The 26,852-nt window shown below is 39.1% G+C and overlaps 1 protein-coding gene across 3 annotated transcripts in view; it reads right to left on the bottom strand.

Moving 5' to 3' along the window:
• The window catches only part of MGAT5 (alpha-1,6-mannosylglycoprotein 6-beta-N-acetylglucosaminyltransferase), a 116,169-nt gene that overhangs the window by 45,588 nt on the left and 43,729 nt on the right, over positions 1 to 26,852 (bottom strand). For all 3 annotated transcript variants that reach the window (XM_027461504.3, XM_072040716.1, XM_038181738.2), the window contains 3 exons: positions 23,891 to 24,061; positions 10,595 to 10,671; positions 9,419 to 9,508 (listed from right to left, as the gene is read on the bottom strand). In XM_027461504.3, coding sequence (XP_027317305.2) covers positions 9,419 to 9,508; positions 10,595 to 10,671; positions 23,891 to 24,061 — 338 coding nt within the window. The remainder of the gene's footprint in view (positions 1 to 9,418; positions 9,509 to 10,594; positions 10,672 to 23,890; positions 24,062 to 26,852) is intronic.

The raw sequence follows: 26,852 nt of genomic DNA, 5'->3' as shown, positions 1-26,852 counted from the left end.
GACTGACACACTCACCAAGCCAGGTGTAACCTAGCAGTGACTTTCAGGTAGTTTTGAGCAATAACCAGCAGAGGCGCACACGCCTCCAGGAAGAAAACATTATGATGACCAAAACAGCCAAAATACTGTTGTGTTGATCAAAACAAAAGTGAATTCTGCAGGCAATTAAAGAAAGAACTGGAATTACCATGCAGCGGTTCAAGAAGAGAGAGGAAAATCAGAAGGTGATCAGAGCCACGGCAGGGCTCAACACACACACTGCAGCTTACTCAGAAGTTACTTTCAGAACATGGAGATACCATCACAGACACAGAATGAAGAAAGCAGAAATGAAAAGCTATAGTAGAGAAGCCCACGCACGCTGTAATACCTGTGCTTATAAAGGTGCCTAGCACTCAAGAAATATCACACTTCTAACGAAGACGAGGTTTTCAGGGGGAACAGAGAGATTTCTCTGTTTCAGGTTCTTGCTTCCCTGCTCAGTGCGAGCAACAGATGATCAATGATTTATGCTCTTCGGCAGCAGAGAGAGGGATTTCAGCCTAGGCAACTACACAAGTTATCTAAAACTTGAGAGGCTTTGTCAAGTTACTGGAAAGGGAAACAATAGCACTGACAGGCTTTGACTGCAGAATGTAACAGCCTGTTGATGTGATGTTACCTACACAAGAACTATCAGGCTGCTAAATTTTAATTGCAGCTTTCCTCAGGAAACACAACGATTGTATTTTCCTATGCATTTCAAGTAAGAAGCCTCCAGTTAGCCATGGTTTTGGATGGCAGCAGCCTTCCAGTACCTGCAGGGGCCTCCAGGAAAGCAGGGGAGGGACTCTGTCAGGGATGTAGTGATGGGACAAAGGGTAATGATTTTGAAATGAAAGAGGGGAGATTTAGATCAGACATTACGAAGATGTTCTTGAAGGTTGGTGGGGCACTGGCACAGGTTGCCCAGGGTTCACAGAGAATAGCACAAGGATTCCTCTCACTCAAAATGAAACCTCAAAGGGTTCAGTAATTTCCTTGGTTGCCTTGTGTGACCAAATACGGTCTGGAGCAGACAGTTACTGTGCTCATCAGTTCTGAGCAAGCCCCACAGTTGCTTGTCTCAGCTTCAGCCCAGTAACCACTGCCAAGCCAACTTCTCCGAAAACAGAGGGAGGTGCTCTGAGCATCCTTCCGCATTTCAGTGACAATGAAATGATCTTTCTCTCAGAAACTGTGTTTTACCTCTTGGAGCAGTAACCTCCAATTATAAATGTGGGCGAAAACCATTCAGATCGGTTTGAGCGAAGGCCTTTAATCTCCTTGGCCTTATAGCCAAGCACCAACAGCAATGCCTGCTCAGGGAAGAGACCTGATGCTTGGAGCTTCCTTCTCTCCCCTTGCTCTCGTGGTGCCCAAAAGAAGTTTTCCTGTGGGACCCATCAGCTTTTGTTGAAGCTATGAGGGATGAGACAGCAACATGCTGGGGAACATAAGGGGTTGAATTAAGGATTTGTGTTGCAAAACATCTTCTGGAAGCTGCTGCAGTGGGACGTGAAAAAAAAAATACTGCCTTGGTTAATTTTAGACTGTACCACCTAACTAATGAAAAAAAGTGTGCAGGAAATGCAACAGCACAGAAGTGTACCTTGTCCTGGGCCAGCAATCTTTATGATCATGTGGCAGGTACAACAGAAAAATCCATGTGCATACACATACATACACACATATACATGATTATAAATAGCAAGACTACACAGAATGTGCATAAGGCTGCAGTATGGAGTTACAAACATGGTATTGTTGCTTGCTGTTACGGATGTTTTCCTTGTCATGGGAAACGATGACAAATGATTACTTTATCACTAAAGCGTGTCTAGATGAAATCTGTCAGAAATGTACAAACACTGCAGCTTTGTGTTTGTTTAGTTACAGATAACCACTTGGCCAAAAGCCACAAGTCTGAACAAAAGGAAGGAGGGCAGCAGTATTTGTTCAGATCTTGCCTTTCAACTAGTTTATGCATTTTACTTGATCATTTAAGAAAAAAAAAACAAACATAAACTAATCCCTGAAGAAGGAACTGGGACTTCTCTTTGTGCTTTCCAGGACAGCCTTACTCTCCCTGGGTTAGCATCGGTTCTTCCTCTAGCTTCTTCTCTCCATAGCAACTGAGTGCTCTGCTGTTCTGCATGATTGGGTAGGAAGGATGTGATAAAGCACAGAACAGCAGTTACAGGAGATTGTTGGGAAGCAGCAAGTGCAGATTTGAAGACTGCCCATTTTTTGGATGAGTGATACAAATGCTAAGCTGTTTGTCAGAGCAGACTATATTTATCTTTCTCCTGTCATATTTCTGACTAAGAACAGCTGTGCCTCCTGTAACTAGTGTTGAATTCAACGCAAATCAAATGTATTGGGTAGCCTTTGATCACGCTCAAGAGACTAAGTCCACCTGAGAAGACTAGCGTCTCCTGCCTGATTCTGAATCACAGGAGACACAGCGCTGTCTACAGCGTATGTAGATAGCCCTGTAAGGTTGGCTTACAGGCTACTTTAGAAGCCCCAAATTGCTACACAATTCCTGGTATTAGTGGAAAGTGCTCTGAACTGCTTAAACTGAACAATAGAGTTAACATGAAAAAAAAAGAACAAAAACCCCAAACAAACCTAGGCAATCAGAAGAGTATCTCAGAGGCTTTGCAGCTTTCATCTGTTCCAATAATTCTTCCTCAGAAATACAATGAAACTGAGGAGATGTCAGGCTTGCAGTGCTCAGCTATATTACAGAGCAAGGACCTTGATTACACTCCTAAAAAGCTGGCAAGCGTCTGTAGCACAGGCCACTCTGAGCATTTCCAAACTGAATGGGAGTGTACTCTGCCAGAGGCTCTCCACATCCCCAACTTCAGGAGGTCCTTTATATTTTCACAAACAGCACTAGTGGGAGTTGGACAAAGCAGGAGCTGAAGGATACTCGCTGAACACCTGGCAGTAACTTCATTTTGAACTCTTCTGAAGGAAAGGTGCAGCACGTCTACGGGGAAACTAAAGCGCGTTTGCACTTCGGGTGAGCGGAGTTATTGCTCAGTGTAATTCAATCCACGGCGAAGCGCTGCTATTAACAATCTTCTGTCAATAAGAGCAGGAAATAAACAACGCTGCAGTACCTGGTGAAAGACTGCATCTTGAAATTTATTGGACAGTATGCAGGTAGGCAGAGAAGATAACTCAACGTTCACTTAGAAAACCCATTTAGGCATTTGAGACAAATGAAATGCTACCTTTGGGAAGGTGACTTTCTCTGCTCCTCCAGAAGCCGTAACATCTACATTTTGTTTAGCATTTGCTCAGTGATACATAATCATTTTGAAGATGGGACAAAAGCTGTGGTGTGTAAGATAACTGCCAGCTTGTTCAGTGAAATTGAGAAGCGCATACAGGTAGCGTTGGGAGTTTGTTTCCACAGGCAATCCCAAACAGTCTCTTATCTAACTTCAGTAACGTGTGCTCAATTTTATCCCTCTCTTACACTGGCATCCTCCAACAAGACAGAAAAATAATAATCCTTTTTTAAAAAAGTGCCCAAGGTAGAAAAGATAGCTGAGCTCCTATCTCCCAAATCCAGGCTGATTTGGGGACAAAATACTGAATAGCATCAGCATTTCAATTTCTTAGGAACTGCAGAAGTTCAGTTCAAGCTTTTTGCTAATTTACATTTCAGACAAGAATGCTATTTTAGTCTTTTTTTTTTTTTAAGTAATGCTTTAGTATTTAAGGAAGTTGGTGTAATGTTATGTTACACTGAAGAAGTGGAAATCGCTAACTCACCTCATTGTTAGAGATTATCTAACACGCAGAAGCAGCTGGGGAAATGGGACTTCCACACAGAAGCTAGCAAACAGCAGTAAACTAGCAAAACCACAAGGATTTAAGGAACCTGCATAACTGTAATTACCAGATGTTTTCACTATTTCACTAAAACATGCCTTAGACTACAGCCTGCATTCTGGGAACAAGTCCACATTGAAAATCACCTTTGGTCTGTATTGTTCTGCTCCACCCCTTCACAGCATAAAGAATAATATTACTGTAAAAATAAAAGCGTTGGTTCTATGAAGTCTAGAGAACTAAAAATAAGAATTCTCTCCAGTGGTATACTAGGAAACACAAAAGCTACAGAAGTTTCAAAGACTGGTTGCTGAAACAGCTTTTTAGTCTTTTGAAGTGTTGGATCCACTTTGAAAAAGAACACCAAACACTGCACTTGCACCTGAAAGCTGAGTTTGGGATCCAAAGCCTGGAATCCTCATGATAGCTGCCCAGCTCCTGCCTCAAATCTCAAGGGAGCACAAAAGAGCAAAACAGAGAGAGCTTCCCTGGGCTGCAGGAACTTGCACCACAGCCACCGGCTGACCAGCAGGCACAGCAGCAGTCCCGCTCCTGGGTGGCAGGCAGTCCTCTGAGGACACAAATGTCTAAATGAAGGAAAGGAGCAATAAGATCCCTCCACCTTTTGTTGTTATTAAGCTGGGAAACTGTGCCAAATTTATTTTCTAGAAGATATTTGCTCAAGTTTAATTCTTAAGCTGCAAACTGATATTTTGCAGTGAAGCATGTTCTTGTACTGTCCAGAAATTCATTCTGTCACATTTCTCACCAGAAGCAATGCCAACCATCAACCAGTGTGGCAATGACATAGTGTTAACCAACTGGCTTTTTTCATAACTAAATAAGGTTAGAAGGGAAACCTCTTCTCAGTGGGTAAGTTTGTATCACAGTTAAAAGGAAATCATGCCCTCAGTTATTCAGAAACCTTAGTTAGCTTAACTTCCTTTTCAACTTTTGCCATTTCTAATCCCTGCCTTGCTCTTTCCTTCCAGAAAACACAAGTCTGGTTTTGCTATTCAGGACATTTGTTTCTCCTCCAGTCTTTCAAAGGCTCCAGCACAAATGGAGTACTGCACGGTTGTGCATCATCCACCAGGAGTGACCTGGTGCCTCCAGCAAGGCAGCTGGTTTGAAGTGCAAAATCCTTGCAGCTTTACCTGCAAGTCTGTACAGGATAGAGCTTTAAATAATAAAAGAAACTAAACCTGAACGCCTTGGACAGCTTCTTGCTTTCCCTCTGCTGCCATGCTCGCCTCCCAGTCTGCTCAAGTAGCCAAGACACCAGAAGAGAAGAGGAGAAGAGCTGTTAAGCTCGCTGTTGATGACTCGTACTCCTATGGGAGTGCCATCTAAAGCAAACCAGAGGAGGCAGAGCTGCTAATACTTGCATTTGTGCAGGCTCTGCAGAAAAGACGACTTGGATTTTCACTGTGCTGTGTTTGTTTTGCAGATACATGGTGACAACATAACCAGGGTGTAGGACAGTTTTATTCCTAGCTGTGTTTTTAAGGCTTTGCATAAACCATGGGCAAATGACTGTGTCTCTCTGTGGTTCTGACCCACATTACAGAATGAAAAGTAACATTCTGGGCTCCTCTGTTTATAGGTTTGAAATCAGTTTACTAGGGAGAGGTGAGTTAAACATAACATCCTAATAGAATTGCTTTAGAAGAAAAAATCAGATCCTGAAAAAGTATGAAAGAGCACATGTGCTTGTCACACTAGATTGTAGAAGTGATTTTAAGAGCAGAAGTAGACACACAAAGATAATCAAAGGGCTACTGCACCTCTCCTATGAAGACAAGCTGAGGGCATTGGGGTTGTTCAGCCTGGAGAAGAGAAGTCCCCAGGCAGACCTTACAGCAGCCTTCCTGTACCTAAAGGCGGCTACAGGAAAGCTGGGGAGGGCCTCTTTGTCAGGGGCCCCTACGATGAAACTTTAAACTGAAAGAGTGGAGACTTAGAGTAGATATAAGGAAGAAATTCTTCTCTATAAGGGTGGTGAAGACCTGGACCAGGCTGCCCAGAAAAGCTGTGGCTGCCCCATCCCTGGCAGTATCCAAGACCAGGCTGGATGGGGCTTTGGGCAGCCTTGGCTGGTGGGAGGTGTCGCTATCCAGGGCAGGGGGATGGAACTGGATGGGCTTTAAGTTCCCTTCCAACCCCAACCATTCTGTGATTCTACACGTAACTTAATATTGCCTTTTCAAACAGAAGATGTATACACAACTATTTTATTCCTAGATAGTTACCTTGAAGTGAAAAAAAAAATCTTAACAGTAATAACCTGCCAGAACCCTAACACAGTTGGATGTTTTAAACCAGCGGTTTTTACTTGAGAGCTCTGTAGGCACATTTATCATTCAGCTGTGCAACCATACTATAAACTGTCAACTCTTCATCCCTGTCCACTTTGACAAATTACTCTTGCAGTAGCATTTCCAGTTATCCTTAGCAGTCAACACACCTCATAAATCCACATCATTGTAGTGTTATTAGAATTTCATTTCATGCTTGCATTCGCAAACATTTAAGCTTTCAACCTCTGCTGCTGGGCATTAATCATGGAATTAATCATAGGATTAAGAATGCCAAATTTAAACTCAAGGTTAATAACATGCTCAACCAATATTAGTTTTACATTCTGCCATGGGGACAAAACTTCCAAAAAATATGTAAGGCCTTAGTCTGAAGTTCCCAAATATACCCACAAACAGTGCTAACTGTACCTTTGTTCCATCAGGCAACAAGTTGCCCAAATTCTACATTTCTTCCTAAAGAAAAAATCAACTTCCTGCACCCTTGAAAAAAAACACCCATTTGCCTCTTGTGAAGTGACACAAGCCTTACATTGGAAAAACATCTCCTTTAATGTATCTGTTACCTTGGCTTAAATTTTAAGAGAAATACGACTAAACTTCCAAAATATTACAGGTAGCAGAGCAGACTGTAAGGACAGAAACATGGAAAAGGCCTTACAACTATGATCTTTGTAAAAGTATTTGATACATTCTTATGCACACAGTAGGCAGTTTATGCAATTTAAAAATTATTTCAAATAGACTAGCTTATTTCACAGCATTCTGAAAACTCAAGCTGAAAGCTCTTATACCATTTAACAATTACGAGATACATTTCATCCACTAGCAAAATAAAAAGAATTTTTTCATACTACTTCCTGCTAGCTGTGAACTTAAAAGCAAAAGGTCAACAATTCATAGAATAACAACTGAACTGTTATTTATTCATATATTTTTTTTATCCAGAATGTTTAATGTTTACTGACTAAAGGATACAATATTTAATGCTATAAAGTAATAAAGTTCTGCATTGAGTAGTTGTAAGTGATAACTTTTCCCTGCTCCTGAAAGTTTGATTCAAAATTTCCCTAAAAGCCTTGAAGCTTTAGCAGAACAAAATAACTTAAGTACAACTTCTGCTTCTGTAACCAAGTTCCAGGTGCAAATCAGAAGGCCCTTAAACTAGTTTCTGTAGGCTCAGCAGTTCATTTGAGGAAGGTACTATCTATTTGGCACTGTTTGTGAGTATAACACAATGTGGTCCTGATCCAAGACTGCAGGTCCTACCTGTTGCAGCTGAATAGCTACCAAATGCAGTAAAAAGTGAGGAAAGAAGGATTGGGGCCAGTAGGAATCCACAACTGGCACTACACCTTCATAAACTTCACTGGTGTGTGAAGGAACAAGCGTTTATGTGCCTACAACGACATCTTCCTACATGCACTGTTATGTTCTCAATAAAGATACACTACACTAAATAGCATTTCACTAACGAGGAATAGTATTTGATGAGGAACCTAACAAAAATTCTCAGAAGTTATTTTATAAAAAGATTCTGTACTTAACATTCTTTACATATCACTACACTTTAAAAATGGATCCCCTTCTCAGAGGCAAAAGAAAGTTGTTTTTGTCAACACAAGAGCATTTCACAAACAGCCTTCCTGGCAAGCTGAGGCACATTGTTTTAGAGTGGGAGAACACAGTACTGTAACTGATGCACATAAGAAGTGGTTATCTGTATAACCACGAGGTACATCTGCATTCTGAAATATACGACATCAGGAACAAGAGCTACTCACATTTTGCCACAGGGATGAGCTGAAAGATCAATTATGAAAAAACTAACAGCATCAACTTAGTTTTCAAAGCTGATGATCAAACAGAAGTTTGTCACAGAAAATACTGTGACTCAACAGGAACACAAAATAATAAATTTGTCATTTAAGAATACCAGATTCTCACATTCAGTTGACAGGTATTCTCATTTTTAAGATACATTTGCATTAGAGACATGAAGCACCAGCTGGCTGACAATATACTACTGCACTAATATAAATCTACTAAAAGATTGTTGTAACCTTAGTGGAAACTTCGATCAGCTTCAGATGATTACGAAACCGTACCTTCAGCTTTTTTGAAAAATAACAGGATAAATAACACAGTCATACTGGATCTTTTCCTACACCAGCTTTATAGCCCATAAATAAATCAACACTAAGTGCTAGCAAGTAGTGAGTCAAATTTGTGATAAAACCTAGCATTTTTTATTTCTTCAGATGTGTGTTTTGGACACGCATTTAACTACTAATGCTGCCTAAAGCAGTGCCCTGAAAAGTTCAGCTACAGCAGGCTGAGTAACTGAACAGAATCTGCTTTCATTATAACTGAGTTACTCATAACAGACTTACTGTTTTCATCTCTGATACAGAATTTAAAAACCCAGCCCTTCCTCCTGGAATCCTGCAGAAACTGTGTAATTAAAATCAGTTCACAATTCTGTAACTGCACTGGCTCTCTCAGTTCTGTACAACTAGGAAGCCACTAGGCATCAAAACTTCTACCCAAGTCAATTGCTGTAAATTATCAGAATTTTACTATTAAGAAAGGGGTCAAGCCATCAAATACATTTGACTATTTCTGGCATACACACCACCAACTAGTGACAGAGTTCACAGTGAGTCTTGTTTGCCAGAATTTCTTCTTGGAAAACAAGCATTGCTCAGGAAATGAGAGATCCATGGAAAAAAAAACCCTACAAAAACACCATGGCAAGCACCTTATTCAGCTGTGTGCAAAACTGGGCTTTAAGCAGGAAGTGACCATGCTTCCTAGGAGGATGTACTACCGCATACCACTTTCTAAATTTCACACTCCAAACACCCCCCCCTAGAATTCCTATCTACTGCTACCTTAGGAACTACATAGAAGACAACACCAAGCATTCAGAGGCAAGGATCTATGACTGAACTTCACACTTCAGTTTTATAGGGTATCTTGTGTGGACTCACTGAGCAGTCGCTGTTTACATCACTTCAGTTACAAACATTTGAATTCTCCAATGCTAGAAACACCTGGTAGACTGAAGAAAAATAGCAAAATACTTCCCAAAAAATCTGTTTTACTATTTTCCTTTCTAGAATTTTTCTGAAGAAAGCTATTTGTTTTGAAAAATGTTTACAAACAGTTACCAAAAGCTAGTGAGGCACTATGATATTCCCCTTATGCAGATAAAGATTACTGACCTCACTGAGGTAAATAAAAAAGGAGCACGTGGACCCATCTACACCGTAACTTGCATAACAGGGATCCGATCGCCACATATCTTTCATCCACTGAAACAGAACAAGAACAGGGTTATGTTTAAGCCTCACAGAATCTCTCTGAAACATACCATTTCATACTGAAGTCACAAATAACAAAGGAAAGCTGCAAGCCACTATATCCAAACTGATAAAACCCACAAATAACAGAAAGAGTTCTATGAATATTTTGCAGCAGACTGCATCTCAGCATTCAACTGCAGTGGGGAAGGAACTACATGTAAGGTGTGGGTACAGTTTGCACAAACTGTAAGCAAGGCAAGCAGAGGCAAATACCAAAAGGAGAATATAATCGGGATTCATACACATGGGTGTGGCTGGAACTGACTTTCATTGCGCCGTTACACATGCTCTGCAAATTAACTGGTCATTTTAGTTACCAAGACAGTAATCTGACTCTGCCAAGAACATGCCAATTCTGCAGAAGTAAATAATTCATTTAACTTATTTTAACATAGAAGTGATGTATTTCATAGCCACCACACAGCCCATTTGTCAAAATGGATCAAAACAGATTTATATACAATCATATTTATTTTAAATACTATAGTGTTAGAATTTTATTTAAAGACGAAAAGGTAAGGAAATTTCAGGTACACTTTGCCAGCTTCACTTTCAGAAATAAATCCTAGCATTTGATAATCATATGAAAGTACTCAACAATTGTTCATACATATGAAGTATGAACAAGCATCTTGCTGAAAGAGAAAGAGGGCTGGAGTGAGGTGCACACAAAATCCCAACCCTGGGTGGGGAGACATCCAATGACTCACTATGGGGAATAAAACAGACAGGGCTTTTTAAAAACAAGAAGGTGTCTAAATAACAAAACAGCATTCAAAGAGTAATTTCATTAAATAATGTGGCATTTTAATATAACATGGCATTTTATGTCTTTCTTAATAGGAAGACCCTTTGTTTCTCTGCAGGAGTATTAAAGGGTAAGGTGAGGAGTTTTGTAGTGACACCTGCTCCTAAATACCCTCTTTTTTGACCCAGTTGTTCTTGTATTACAACACTGAGTAGTGATTTCTTGCAACAAAACACACATAATTTTACAAAACACACATAATAAGATTAAGAACAGTTCACAGTTACCTTTATTTTCCCTTCACAGTGAGGAAAACCATCCATAGGAGGCAATTCACACTGTTCTTGGGCTCCATTTATGAGATCTAAAGAGAAACAGAGACCATAACTGAATTTTGTTTTACAGTTCTGACAGATAGCCTAATGAATCCTTCCTTTTATTTTTATGAATCCACATCCAGACTGACTGAAGAGTCCCACTGTGTAACATTTGTTATATCATTAAAACTCGGTGTGCTCTTTTTTGATTATAGAAAAAGGTTACATAGCTTTCAACTTTGACTTGCAGTAAGTGCTGAATTATACAACATGATCTATGAAGACTTAAATAAAAATAAAGCTAACCTATACTGAAAATAATAAAAAGCAAAACAGCTTCCTAATCAAAGCATGCTTAAAGCTACTAAACTGCAATAATTTGTTTTTAATTGCCAAACACTTGTAAGACGTACATTACTCTAGACGCGAACTCAAGATTTTTCCAATTCTGTTATCATTTCATAAAATACTCGATCAGCAGGCTTGGCACCAGATACTTGACCCAATTAAATACTGTAATATGATCTAAATTTACAACTAACACTGCAACATAAAAAATATTATGGTCTCCTAATGCATATACATTTAACTATTTTAATACCTTATAATTCTCAGTTTTTGCAGCATGTTAAAGAATGACAGATCAACTCTTTTAGACCATAAACCAAGGAAAAATGAGCAGTATTTAAAGGACATTATCACACCAGTTCCAGGATGGGACTTTCTGCTAAGAACCCACTAACACAGGCCTTTGAGGCAAGAAAAATGATTAATGTGGTGGAGAGATTCTCACCAGAGTCAGTGGAGGATAAGTTTTTTAATTTAGCTAGTTCCTCCCGGAGTTATCTAAATTACACCTGCATCATTTCTGGCTTTTCCCATGGACTAGAACCAAGATCATTAAAGCCAACCATCCATCAACATAGGAACACTTCACACCACGGCATTTTTGTAGTTATATTGCACAACCTCACCCTGAATATGCTAATTAGAAATCTCAGTTAAAAAAAAATAAAAAAGGCTGCAGCATTAGAATAGAGTATGGCCAAAATCCATGGAAAAAAAAGCCAGAGTAATCGCGGTTTTGCTGTATAATAAAAAAAGCCTTTTCCTGATTTATCTGAATATTTTGCTTTTTATTTAGTCAGGTTTTTTTTGAAATAGTTTATTTTCAAGATAAAGCTTGAAATGCAAGTGAAGTGTTACAAAACGGATTGGATGGGGAAAGAAGAATTATGCCTGGAAGAAGATGCATTTGGCAGTCTCCGCAGCAGCAGCAATTTGACAAACCGAGCTGTACCGCCACCGAGAACAACACTGGAGCTAAGCAGTTTTTCAGATGACTTTATAATTTCAAATCAATAAGCGCTTTCAAAATACTCTGATGTTGCTATCTGTACAGGATTCTTGCAGACCAGACTGCTGACATCTACGGCTTTGATTTCTGCCCAAAGAAGGAACACACAGAGCACGCAGACAGGTGTCAAGAGCTTGGACCTATGTTCTACTTTGCCTCAGTAACGGTAAATAACACTGGGACTTTCTGCTGTACTCAGTTCAGGAGTCAGACCTCCCACCTGTATTGTACTGAAAGTGCTTGAGATCAAATAATACACACCCTCAAACAAAAAGAGGCATGGATAAAACTGTGGTGATTATTGATAATTAGTATAATGCCATTAGGTAAACATTAGTTTGTGGTCTAAAGTCTGGCCCTTACTTTTTTTCCCTTTCAGGCAAAATAAAACGGTATTGAGGTTTATTTATTTATGTTTACAGAAGAGTTCCTCTTCCAGAAAGGACTGTTCTAGTTTTAACAATTCATATCCTTTGTAATAACGAACAATTACAGAATAAATCTTTAAAGGCATTCTGAAAATTAAAATTCCAGTACTGCAAAAGAATGGTGTTGCATAAATACAAAGTAATACATCAGTAACACATCAGTAACACACCAGTATTCAGGTCTTGTCTTTAGCAGTTTGAGCGAAGTAGTTGGTATTCTGAGCAGTTTCACAAAGATCTAAGATCTGGGTGGTAGCTAAGTTCTCTCCTCACTTGTCAACTAATTCTGTGAGAATTTCAAGAAATCAAATATATTCTATGCTAGATATGCTATCCATTACTAAATTAGGAACTCGTAAGCCTGAATACAAAATAAGTACTGAGCTTTTTATAAGACATGTTAAATCCAGATCTTCCCTAAACATAAAAGACACTTTAAATGTATGATATCATATCAGAAATATAGTTCAACTGCAGGAAAAATTCAACTTTCAACATTGTACTGAACTCAGGGTTGAAAATACTGAATGTCTAGGCAACAAACCATCTCTTCTTCTAAAGGCTATTTACTACCCTCTGCTTAAAGAAATACAACTATAATGCTTTATTTTTGAGCAAAACCTTTTAGTGTGCCAAGTCTGTCACACCATATTAGATTTGCATTGGTATCTTGTGACACTCCTGAGAATGGGAGGAAGGAGAAAAAACACAAGATAGAGAGAATGGACTCTCTAGGTACATACGCATTTGTAGTCTAGATAGTTCACTTTTGGCATGCATAAACAGTCTCTGCACTCAAATGGTTTTATAGGTGAGCATGTTAACGCCTTTCTTGAACATACTGGTCTCCATACATTAGTGTGAGAAATAAATGCACAAGTCTGAGTTCACTTGTGAAAAGCGGTGGTGGATCTGGGCTTGCCCCGAAGCAGTACGCTTCCATCTTAGCCACAGTCAGTGCGAGTTCTAGACTGAGAACCATCCCTCCCCACTTCTCCTTTGTCCTCGATCAGAGCCTGCATGAAGAATTACATTTCAACCAGCTCGCTGCCAGCTAGGTGTAAGGAATGTGCTCCTTTCTGGGCAGCAGAAAGGCTCCTTTCCACACCCTTACTGCATTAGCTCCTGTGAACTATAGACAAAGAAAACAGCCTTGTAAAATATTGAAAGTCAAGGGCAGAGTGGCCAGCCTCTAACTATGAGCTGATAGCTACAGATTAACAGCCCAGGTTGCCCTCATCACACCCTGCTGTGCAGCTGCAGCAGCGGAGGAAGCATGGGCTTGACAGCATTTCCTCATGCACGTCTAGCTCACAATGTGCCTGCGCTGCCAAAGCAGCTCATGCTGTTTTGTTCCGAGGCTGCCACCATCCATGCTAGCACAGAGCACACTCCCCTTCATCAGAAATCCAGAGGTGAACAAATCATATGTATCCCACGGACAGCTGTGACCACCTCAGACAGACTCTAGCAACGTACCCTTTTATATGGCTTACAAAGAGCACGTGAAGCAAACAGAAACCTGGGGATGCTGACCTACACCAATCTTGGTCTTGCAGTGTGAAAAAGCGAGTTCAAAATACAAGTCAAGAGCACAGAGCTTCTTCCTGGTGGGAAGATGATGAAAAAAACCCAAACCCAAAACACATCAAGCCAGACATTTTTAATGCTGCTTTCGTGAGAAAATAGTATAAGAAACCACACAGATTTTTATTCTTAATTAGGATTTATAGCAATTAAAATATGAGTTCTGAGATACTTTTCCAGCCAAAACTTAGAACTTTATGCCAACAGTTAAAAATGCAAACTGTCAAGTCAGCACAGAACACCAGATAACACACTTTTTTCCTCTTAAGTTAGGTCCATGATGCCAGTTTCCATTCTACAGACACCCAAGTGTTTTTCAACATCAAGCACAACTTATATCCTCTTGATTGCTATTATGCACAGATTAAACATTTACCTAATACGATATTACACTGATATATTGAAAACTTGGATGTGAGCACATAATAAACCTAAGAGCACAGAGGCTTTTTTAATGCAGTGCTTCGTTTGTGCAGTCCTGGGCCATTGGATATGTAACTAAAACTCCATGTCGGCACTCGGAAAGCGGCCATATGTTCACTTCACCAACGTCTGGGGCTGTTTGAAGACTACCAGCTCTGCATCAGAGATCGCTAGTGCACAGCAGGCAGAACTGAACTTGTGAACAACTAGCAGTTATTTCAGTGCAAAGTCTGGCGCATTAGCATGAATGACGTGGCAGCTTGAAGCTGAGCCACCTGACCTTGCTCTGCAAAGGATGCTTCTCCTTTGTTGCTGTGTACAGCTAAGGACAGATTGGTTCCAGTCACCTACCTTTGACACTGAACTCTTGAAACGCCACTTTGCAGGTACAGGTCTTTAATGCTCATGCAATCCAACTCCGTATCAGGGGTTTTCTTTGTTTTAGGGAAGCTTTAAAATCTCAAGAGCGAGCTGTGTGGCTCAAAGAATAATATGTGATGAGGCATTCATTTTTTGTTTGCTCTCTAGTTACTCACTAACAAAACAGTAAAAATAAGGCTTAGTAACTGCTGCATACATACTTTGTCCCTTTGCTATACATGTCTTATAATAATAAATACCCTTACAATAAATAATGTGCTTTGTGATACGCTCAAAAATTGCTTGTTTTTCTCAGTATGGTTTTGAAGCCTAGAAATAATCTGCAAAGACAGTAAGCTGAATAATAGTAATAGAAAAAAGATGCAATTGCATAGTTATTTAATAATGATTGTTGTTTTATGACAAACAGAATACCTAACAAAGTTCTAAAATAGCACTCTTGGTTAAAGCAAATCAAGAAGCCCCAACACCATTGAACTGCAAACTGTGACACCAGTGGCATATCTAGCTGGGTAAGGACCAACTCTTTGTTCTTACAAGAGCAGGAATACCCTAAGAATTTAGATGCTGTCAAGTTTATACACTTTGGAACATCAAGGCCATTTTCAGACTAGCGTGAAGAAGCACATTAGAGTACCTTGTGATGATGTAGAGCACAAATAATAGCTCAACTCAGTGTTTCCGATCAGGAAATCTCATAAAAGCAGAAACCTCCTTAATATTAAAAGGATGGAGTAATCATCTGATCAGTCTATTCACCGATTTTCTCTCTACCTGCTCTCTTTCTGGTTTTGATCATTAAATAAATGTACTATTCTTACTTTAATTTATGGAATCTTTCTGCTTCTATTTCTGTTCTGAAATCTGGAATCCAAGGTTACTTGCTATACTCTAGTTAAGGCAATTTTCATTTGTGTAAGATCTCCCTTCCCTTCCCTTCTCCTACTAATTAACACATTCTCAAGTTAATTCACATTTTTCTTCTCCAGCTGGGAAGGTTTCTTTAAAGAGAGAATTTGCAGTGTGAGCTGAAAGCACTATCGACACTTTCAAAGAAACAAACTAGAGGTTACACGATTGTAAATGCAAAGCACAAACCGCTTTCTACTAACATTTCAGAAACTTTAGGAGCAAAGCATTGGTATGATTTAGAGAAAATTAACTTTTCGACTGCTAGTCCATCCTCACACCAGCTGTGCTGCTGTGTTCCATTAATGCTACTGAAATCAATGCGATGTTAGGAGAATTCAAGTAGTAGTCAAGTAGTTAATCAGAATGCAGCCCGGGGGACCACTAACAGCCCCTTTCAGCATTACTAATACAGCTTAGCACTGCAGTGGAAAATATTCACGTGTGGTCTTCTGCACGGTCATTATGCTGAGCTGGAACAGCGAGGCTTGAAAACACAGCTCTCCTCAGCTCCAAGCTACTGCCTTTGCAGGAGGCAAACTGACAGGAAAATGGGAAAAAGCACTCACTATTACACACAATGTGGAGAAGAATACAACAGAGAAGGCACAATAAATACTAATCAAAGTGTTGCCCTGAGCAAGCTGTAATCTTGACTCCTGGTATCAGTGGAGCCCACATCCTATTGCATCCAGTACTCACAGATGTTTTGTGAGGACTAGTTTGTTTTTAAGGCATGGCCATAGCTAATATCATATGTACTACTCTGTAACTGAAGAAAAACCTACTGTAGTCTTCTGAAGACGGGAGGACAGCTTTGGAAATTCAAAATAATATGCAATACTTAGCTTTTTATCAAGTTTGTCTCTGCAAGCACAGCATTATGGGATAAACCATCATCGCAGCCTGTTAAACCAACAGGTCTGTCCTGCACATAAAGTTCTTTGAAACAAGCCATGGAAACAAACCAACTTCTCACAAAGTTACCCAAGTCTTCCTTCCCACCTCAAAGTCTTCATCATGTCACCCCAAACTCTGCAGGAAGAAGTACATGGAAATACAAAGCCAAATGTTCTTCTCACCATAGCAACATTAAATAAAAATGCCTGCTCGCAGCATTGCCAGAACTGACTTGTCAGTCTGCCTTGCTACATATTCACGGGTGATGCCAGCTAGCTGACAGGCATCCACGCATCATCTTTTAGATGACAAGTAAATACTGAAGTCTGCATCCAAATGAGTGACTTGAACAACTTTAGTCTTCACATCTTTAAAGAGAACTCAGCCTATACACCAGAACATGCTAATACATAAGCTCAAAATGCTGTGGAAGCTAAGAACAGATACACCAGGAGTTTCTCCCTCCCTGAGTAGGGCTAAGTACAGCACGCTGGTACTGAACTGGGCTCAGGCTCGGAAGGAGTCCTCCAAGTGTCACCTATGTGCAAGGGGGGAATTTGAACACAGACCATCATTTTCTCATTTTTATGAGATCAAAGGCACAAAAAATCTTCCAAAGTCACATTTTTCAATGCAAATAACACTGCTAACAACCACACTGGTACACTTTTCAGTGCAATTATACCATCTGAAACACTAAGACTGTGACACTTACCGCAATTTGTTTTACTGAACACGCACTGAAATACAGTGAGGGTAATGGCCTCAGAGCACCTTCACCCTTACTTTAAAATCAACATTTTAACAAAAAAAATGTTTCTAACAACTATATTCATAATTAATACCACTATTGTTTAGCAGTGGTTTGAAGAATAAGGTACTGAAAGTTTCCTTCAATTTACTTGAATCAAATTTTTCCCATGGCTGCCTGAAGTACACAGCGAGATTTCAGGGAAAAAATAAACAAGAAAAGCCCAACCAACCAAAAAAATAAACAACCCGCAACACAAAACCCACATGCCCTGCTTATCAAAAAATAAAAACTCAAAGAAAACAGGACACGCTCTTTGATCATTTTTGTTCAAGGAGATTGTCCTATTGGACGAAATACGCTTAGCAGAATACTGTTCCACACAACCAGCAAACAAATAAATGCTTTATCTTAGAAAAGCCCTGGTGTTAAAAGCCAAACTGCCTAAATGAAACTGATCTTGTGCCCGCTACAAGGATCCAACAATTCAGCTGCAAAAGAAGCTGTGCTGTAGAGAAGCCCTGCCTGAAGGTGCCACGGTTTCCCATTCTCCCATTTTTATTTTATCTTAAAACCAGTAATTTAAGGTTGACCTAGTATGTTATTGGCAGTGGCTTGGAGCATCCTGTTTTAAGACTGACAATAACTCTTATCTGCTTTGCACCTCAGATGTAGATAAATATGTTATTATGTATATGAGAATATACCACTTCCCACAAAGCCAGAGAAGATCACTACCAGAACTCTTAAAAACTTTTCATCAAGTAAAATTTGGACAAATGAAAACAGAGGGGGGAGAGAGAAGGAAAAAAAAGGACTTCATTGCATCTGAAACCAGTCAGATGAAGCCTTGTAAGCATCACTATTAACAACTTACTCTTTCATAAAGCAAATGGAGGTTCTGGAAAAGCAGTTGAAAATTGTCAGTATCAAATCAACAAGCTTGTTTGATGCTTTTGAGGAGGGAAGAAGAGAAAAGAAAGCATGCTTATAGTTTTACTCATGGATCTTAAGAGGGAGAAAAAAGGAGCACCTACCCTCCCACTCAAGCTACCCAAGGGAATTCATGGCTTTGCCTTTCAACCTCGCCTATGCAGTGCATCAGCTCACCCCATCTCATGCTCTAGCAGAGGTCCCAACCTCAACTCCTTGGGATTAGGATTAAAGATATTTGTGACACAAATCTTGCACTTCACTATCCTTTCATGCAAGCCAAACAAAAAGAGAAGCTTTTGCTCTTACGCTTCTCAATGAATGATTCTGCAAAACTAAATTCAGAGGAAGAAACCAGGTGTAGCAACACTACACAAACACTGAACCTAAACAAAACACAGATGCGAATACACTGTATGTTTCTATATCCAAATCAACAATGTAATTTGTCTGAGAGTCTGAGGAGAAAGACATTTCTGGTTTCTAAATGTGAACTGAAAAATGAATCCAAGACAACTTTAAATTTACCTACTTCAGAGACAGCCGAGCTCCAGCCCTTGCTAAATCCTCAACATTTCCTCCTACCAGCTGTTATCACCTTCTTATCATGAACGAGCGTAATCCAGATGGATTTTCTTCAGATCATTTAATGTGCCAAGAACTGTGCACACCACTCTAATATCTTCTGCTGCAGATTTCACCACTGCTGTCTCAGTTGTACAGCTGGCTTGACAGCCAGAGGTGGAACAACAGAAAAAAAGCTACATTTCTCGATGGCTTGCCAAACAAGAAGCACAACTGATAAAGAGACTTTTGGAAAGTAATGAATAATTAATTTGACACAGCCTCTAAATTTCAAAAACTGAGTCATGTTCCTACGATTTCTGCACCTCTGCCCAAAAGTACAATTATAAATATTGTTCAAAGAATACATTTTACTTATGTTAGGTAATCTCCCAATAGCAGCATGTCGTGGGTTTCATTATGATAACGAGGAGGCTACCCCACTGAAAGAAAAAGTCATGGGCTCCGTACCAAGTAATATCCATCACAGAAATTGCTTGTTCATGCTACTGTGGTCAAAGCACAGGCTGAAGGATTGATGAAAACTGTTTTTAGGAAGCCACAAATATTTCTATTAGGCTGTTACAAGAGCAAAATAGCCGTGATGGGTGCTGTTTAGCCAGACTTAATTCAACTTCTGGCTGTGTTGTTAATCCTAAAATAAAGACAGATCATTCGTCAAATCTGCCAAGCAGTTCTGCTATTTCCCAGGCCGGTGCCTCCTTTTTCGTTCACCGACAGGCTCTTTCACAGAAGGCATTGCTCATTCCTTTATTGCACAATGCCCCTGGTTGTAACACCGCCCAGCTCAACACCCATCTGGACATCCCGAGACTCGGTGGCTCATTGCTCACGCCTTCCAAGGGCAGACTCGATTCTGTTTGTTGGACATCGTGCTGTGGGGCTTGGCGGTTTTAAACTTGGATATCCAGGTAGTCTCCCACGTATGTTCTTTTCCTCAGACTGTCTTACTTCATCTTTTTCATTTTACTTATCAAGATAACCTACAGAAGTTACTGAACGAAGTTTAAGATGACCTTCGGTAGCCCTTTAAATGACTTTCTGATGACAAACAGTAGTTAGTTGTTTTCAAAGCAGCTACAAAACTGATTATTAAGTCTTTCCTCATTTCATTTGTTTCTATATAAGGCTGTGAAGGTCATGCATCCCTTTCTCAACACTGAGAGTTAGAGGCACCTGCTGCCCACCAGCAAACACACAGCAGGTCTGTTCAGGCAGCTGCAATGACCACTCTCCAAGTCTGGATATGTATATCCACAAAAGAATTTGAAAACATCAAAAAGTACATAACAGGTTATTATTTTTCTTCCTTAGAAGGACAGATGATAGATTCAGTATCAAGGGAATGCAGTAACTAAAGGTGGTGTTAGCTTATGTGTAGTGCATTAGAAGAAGTATCCTTGCAAGTTCATTAATTATACATAAGAGCTTTCCTGGACCAGCAGATATTTTACCATCGACATGTGTACTGGGCAAAACTAAATATCCCGACCTCAGCTCATTGAAAAACACATCAGCATTTTCTTAACAAATTGATTTCTCAACCACTTGTTCAGCAAGTGTAACAGCCAGCCATTTCTCAGAACACATTAACTTCACTACCTGGATTACTTGCATACTCAGACACAAACTCCCATCCGAGCTAAAAAACAACGTACATATGAACAGGGGGAAAACACCCATCCATTTTAATATGGTAAATATTATCTTCTACACTATTATTCTGGTTGTTCATATAATGCCAATAAATGTGAAAAATTAAAAAACTAGAAATCCTGATCTGGTCCGAGTGTCAGTGTTTTCATCTCACAAAAGGGAATTTTGCAATCCGTAAATCTGAGCCACAACCACATACCGGCTCTGTTTATTACAGCCGGAAAAAAAAAACATAAAACCAAACTGGATTTATTCTAGTAATTGGACTGTGGAAATAAACCAGGATTCCTTCATTATTACCATCCACTACCTGTAGCACATAGATACTGCTTTTACAACAGCTGTCTGTTTACAGCAACGTAACTGATAAAGAGATTCCACTTACAGGCAGACTTCGAGAGAAGAAATGTTGACTAATCATTTTTTTTGTTCTTCCTAGTATGCGGGTAAAAAGTACCCTTTTTTGTTTCCTTCATGAAAGCATTAGCATTATGTAAAATATGTAACAAAAAATCTCAAGGTGCTCAGACTGACAAGTCTAGTCCGCCATGGTAGTCAGGTTTCAATTTATAAGAAAAAAAAAGTTTGTTGTTGAGCTTGTGACTAGTAATAATCAGCAATGAAAACAGACAAACATTTACAATGTAATCAGCTTCTTGTCTTTCTGTTATATCCTATTTTATCACCTGTAGCTAAGCAGATAGTACATAGCACATAAAAAACTTTGTAAAAGGTCAGGGAGGACAAAAGTAAGATTTTACAGTCACTGAATAGATATTATGGTGCAGCTTAAGCGAGCATGAAGCTTCATTTATTTCAGGAAGCCTTACCATAGATAAAGGAGCATGGTTACACAGCTTATAGGTTTTAGAGTATTGCGACAAAAATCATAAATGCATCAAGTAGCTCTACTGGAAGCAGCACACTTCTATGAAAGTCTGGTAGAAGTCTGCACTGTTACTCTGCTGAATGAGGCTTTAAATGCTTATTTTACTCCAGAGGTTAAAAAAAACAAAACATCTGCAAAAACAAATTCAAGTGCTCTTTAAAAAATATTAATAGTAATATTAAACACAAGTTTATTATTTATGGAACATCCTAGCATAGTTGTCCACATGGAAAGAGTAAATTACTAGCAATAAATAACATAATTCCTCTAAAGTCAGCATTAAAATATTACAGCTGATAGAGAGAAACAGTAATCCTATCGTGTCTGCATTTTGTGATCACTTCATCAGCTAAGAGCTGAATAAGCTATTACAAAGAAAGCAATGGAAATACCACATGTGTTTGTATGCATACGTGTTTCAGTTTCAATAAACTGACAAACCATTGGTAACAAAATCCCTCCTCTACAACAATTTGCAGATTATCTCAGTTGCTCTATAACAAGAAAAAGGAGACACTTGAATCACAATAGAAAAAACCACCACTGCGGCTGGTATTGTAATCACAATATTTACTTACCCAGCTTATTTTCTGAACAACTCACTGCTAACATAAAATATACTTACATTTGACCTCAAAGCAATAACTGTATGGCTTCTAGAGTCTGTTACTGTCAGAGAACTACTATGAAGACAGAAGTAGAAACAAACTTCATTTCCACTGGGAAATGCCTCCAATGAAATGAGTTCTACTCACTGCTTCAAATGGACAATTAGTAAACACTTTAACCAGCAGATACACATGGGTTAGTGCCAAGCTCTATTTTAGCCATTGGTTCTATCCAGCCTGGAGATACTTGAGCAGTAATGTCATCCAAACAGACACCAGCACAATATATTAATCAAACCTTAAGATATTGTTTCTTAAAGTTTTTTTCCATCATCACTATTTATTGTAATTGCTTCAGGGAGGTATTTTAAACTTAATGCATCAAGAGTCAAAGAAAAAAAAAGCCTGAAGCTCTAATAAGACAAATAGTGTTCTTTGCCACAGATCAAGCCCGAGGCAGCATAAAGCTAGATAGATTCAGCAAACTGAAAACTACACAGCTCCTTAAAGGTTGCTTGCGAGTACTAACGCTGCAACTCTGGCCAACTCCAACAACAACAAAATTAATTCACCCTGAGAACTGATTAGTCATGTATCCTAGTCAAGCAGGAACAATGGTCCTTTGCCTACCAACATGTAAACAACAACCTGAGTTTGCTTCTTCAAATTATCCGCAAATCTATTGAAAATAACAGCATCAGGTCTCTCTTTTGTCCTACTACAGAAGCAAAATATACAGGTCTGTTTTTCATTTTATATGTAACTCAGAACCTGTAACAATCCTGTCCTATCTCAAATTCCATCTGCGATTAAGATGTTGTGTTGTATTCCTTGTGGCAGTGATGTGGTTCACCCTGTCACTAGTCTGCAAGTGCCATACCTCTTTAGTTGCTTGTTTCTAATCTGTCTTCAGTCTAACCAAAACCAGAGATACAAGGGAAAGAATTCCAGAGATACAAGGGGAAAAGCATTACTGCAAGAAAAGCAGTAGCATAAAATGCACACACAGGGCTTTACTACATGCCTATGAGCATGCTTTTATTTTGTGACAAATGAGACACAGAAGACTTCTCTCACCATGTGATGACTTGAACATCCTGGTATGGACAAATGCTGGTGGGACAGAGCAGCTGACACTAACTCTGCTGGCATGCTGTAGCTGTGTTGTCACTTGCAGAACCCCTCTCCCAGGCTTCTTGTCAAAGGCATGACCCTAACAAAGCTTGCATCTGCTCCTTTTTGCCATATTTAAACACCCTCTCAACACAAGTATTTATTTTGCTAGGAAAACCAAGCGTAGGAAAGATTTAAGCATGCAGTTATGACAAAAGACAAAACTAATGATTTCAAATGACTTTTTAAAATGCATAAGCTGAAGGTACCAGGGTAGGTCATCTCTGTGTGTCAAATCATAAGAGCTATTAGCCAGGGCAGGGAATTACATTTTTATCTCATAACCAGAACACATATGTTTTCTTTTAATTAACACCCAGTCAAGTGCATATGGTAGAAATGCAGAGCATATTCGTACCAACTCAAGTAATAAGGCTTAGTGAAAAAATATATGCTGAGTTTCATCTTTCTAATGCACACACATTTAAAAGTATAAAACATTTACTGTGAATAAAGTAGCTTATACATTTTGGCATAGAATATAATTTTCCTTGGTGTGTCCAAGTTACCACTGAAAGTCTTTCTCTGAGACTATAAAAGATCAGTGGACTTACGAGTGCAATTGGTATGGGCTAGACTTTTGAATTCTGTTTAAGATACTTCAAATTTCTTTAACTGAAAAAACATATTGTTGCATAGAGAGAGAAAATACAGATTAAACAGCCCACATGTGCTGCCATACCCACCTGCTACATTAAGCTTTTCGACTGCTCCTAAGCTGGGAGCAGGAGTGGTGCTAGTATTGTTGGTAGAGTTTGCTCCTGTTCCATTCAGTACAAGATTTTCCACCTTGGACTCTAGCTTCCCAATGCGCTGCAAGATATTATCCAACAAGACAGCAAGCGTTTTCTTCAAATCTGTAAGTGAAAAAGGAAGTTATGCTTAATAATGCAATGCACGCTATAAGCACCAAAAAATAGAGACAAGAATGAGACTGAAATACACACACACACACAATCAGTGCAAGTCTTTGTCATTAGCAGTTTTGTGCTCTAATGTTCCCTGCTTTGTTGAGCCTCAGGTATAAGTTTCCCTGGATGTAGAACTGGTCTTTCTATGCATTTTATAAAGCACACTGCAACTCACGTATGCATCCTACACTCGAGGGGGAAATGTGCACCCATGTGGGTATAACCACAGAAGAAAAATAAAAAAAATACTTGCTTTGTAGTAGCTCAAGTAATAGTATGTTGCTTAAGTAACAATGAATGTCTGCATCTTACAAGCACCTACCACTTGCCTTCAGGTACTATGGCGGAACTTTGCATAGACACACAAACACCTGCTGCCCACCTCTAATTCAGTACCTACACGTTGCTGGTGGGTTTTGGGATGTCTTAAGCAAAATGAAAGAGCTTGACTCCAGCACAAATACATGGGGCACAAATCATTCCAATTTTGCAAAACTGCTCATTCAATTTACCAGAATCAGCTGGAGCTATCAAAATTAAGCATCAAGTAGAAAGGAAAAAAGGAGAAATCAAGGACAAAGTACTTGAATTTAAAAGCAAAGCAGGCATTAGACTTGATTGAGGTATCTGGCAGGGAAGTCTTTGCCATATTTCCCAACTACTCCAATAGCAAGACCTTAATCCATATTCAAGTGCCATCAGAGGAACAGAATTTAATGCTCTGTAAGATTCTCAGTCACTTGGAAACCACAATGCCAGTCCCAAAAGAGGGGACAGCTTTGGGCCAGCATCAAAACCTTCTCCTGCATCTATTCCGCCACAATCAGGTTCTGCACTGGCACACAGTGTTGAAGTCCAAACTTTCTGTTGTATACCCAAAACACAAAAAAATCACCCATTTCTTTTGTTCATTGTGCTGGCAATTGTTTGTACTTATCTGTTTGTACTTATCTGTTGGATCAGAAGTGGCACTTCACTTTGCATGGAAAGCAACAAACAGCAGTAGGAGTTTGCATATCCATATGACAACCAAGCAAATGTTTCCCGATTTTTTGTTTTCTAGTTCTTTTGTTCAGTTTTCTTAAAGTAACAAACATGTGGGTAAGCTAAAAGAACTGTGGGCAATGGGGGGGAGGGAGGGAAATAGACCGCTATAATACTACACTTTAATTAAAGTGGCAACAAGCCAAATAAGATGAAAGAAAAGTACTGTTCTTTGTTCGTTTACTTGTCTCATGATTAAAGAATTTGGTATGATGAATTTACATTATTTTCCCATTTAATTACATAAAATAATTACATGTACATTGTATAATACACTTTCTGCTTTCCACAAATTTAAAATCAAACAGCTTTCTGATCTGCAATAAAAAATTCCTCCATACACCTGAAGGGATTCATTTGCCCTGGTATCAGCTGCAGTTTTGCCATAAGAGATTTTGTGCTCCTTATTGTTTTTCTTAGGGACAGCTCAATTCTTGTGCAAATGTGAGAGTAAATAAGAGAAGGCTACTGCATTTAGAAAGCTTATTATTTTTATTTTTTTCTAACAAACGAGTTACATTTCTTCCATGGAGCCATAAAGAATGTATTTTTCTTTGTGATTGTGTGTTTTCTTTAGTCTACATTAAAGATCAGAATGTGGAACCTTAAGTGCTAATAATACAGTGCCTTCATACAATTTTAAATATTGATGTGGTGCAACAAATAAAAGAAGCATTTATGAAAATCAAATGATTCAGTCAAAGTCCAGAAGTTACTTAATGGGATAGTGTGCAGAAGAAAAGCAAAGTGTGGAGGAGGGACTTAAGATCAACAAAACCATGGTAGAGAGAAGGAAAATCTAAGAAAAAATGGTAGTACAAAAAATTCAGGAAACAGTGAGGAAGAAACACAGTACACAAAGGCACAGACAGAGCATCAAGAGAAAAACAGCTGAAACTTGTAATCTTTTAACCCTGATAGTGAAACTTTTTAACCCTAATGCTGAAACATGGAGGTAAGAGACTGCTTCCTGGAACAAAAAAGCAACTGAAGGCCAGTTTGAGAAGGGGAGTGTAAAACAACTCTTTACTGTTATAAAAAACTAATACTCATTTATATTTGGAATACAACTTTTTAAATGAAGATGTTTGATCCACCTGACAGGCCGATAATACAGTAGAAAGCAAAAGAAAGAAAACAAGCTATGCAATCAAGATTAATGAGTGACTGAAAATCTTTTGAGTGGGTAAAAGTGGCCAAAATCAAGGAAACTTGGAGCCTGCACACAGGAATCACGAAGCCTGTTCACTAAGAGCAATCAGAGGATTACAAGAAATAAAAAGGCCAAATAGCAAGGGCAGTTGTCATGGAATAATGAACCAATTTCTACACACTATCACTAACCTTAGACATTAATGGGTTTATTTCTGAACAGCTAACCTGATAATTTGCTATTAATAAATCATTTGGTGCACTAAGGAAGACAGACTAACGCTCTTACTCAGTTTAATGCAGCATTATTTCATAGGGTGCCATTCGCTCCCCATAGCACCTTTCCCACTAGCATTTTAAATACATATATTACCATGATTTTACATCCTTCAAAACTCCTTAATTTGAAAATGCTTGTCTACACTTGTCTTTAAATTGCAAATTCTTCTTAGCTGTAGACCTTGAAATTTCTCTGCAAGATTTAGCTGTAACTTACAGAAGTGTTACAGAGTTATTTCTCCCACCTTCAAATGCTGTTAAC

This window comes from Anas platyrhynchos, chromosome 7 (assembly GCF_047663525.1).
Source record: "Anas platyrhynchos isolate ZD024472 breed Pekin duck chromosome 7, IASCAAS_PekinDuck_T2T, whole genome shotgun sequence".
NCBI classification, from domain to species: Eukaryota; Metazoa; Chordata; class Aves; order Anseriformes; family Anatidae; genus Anas; species Anas platyrhynchos.
This window is presented reverse-complemented; position numbering and strand designations above follow the sequence as displayed.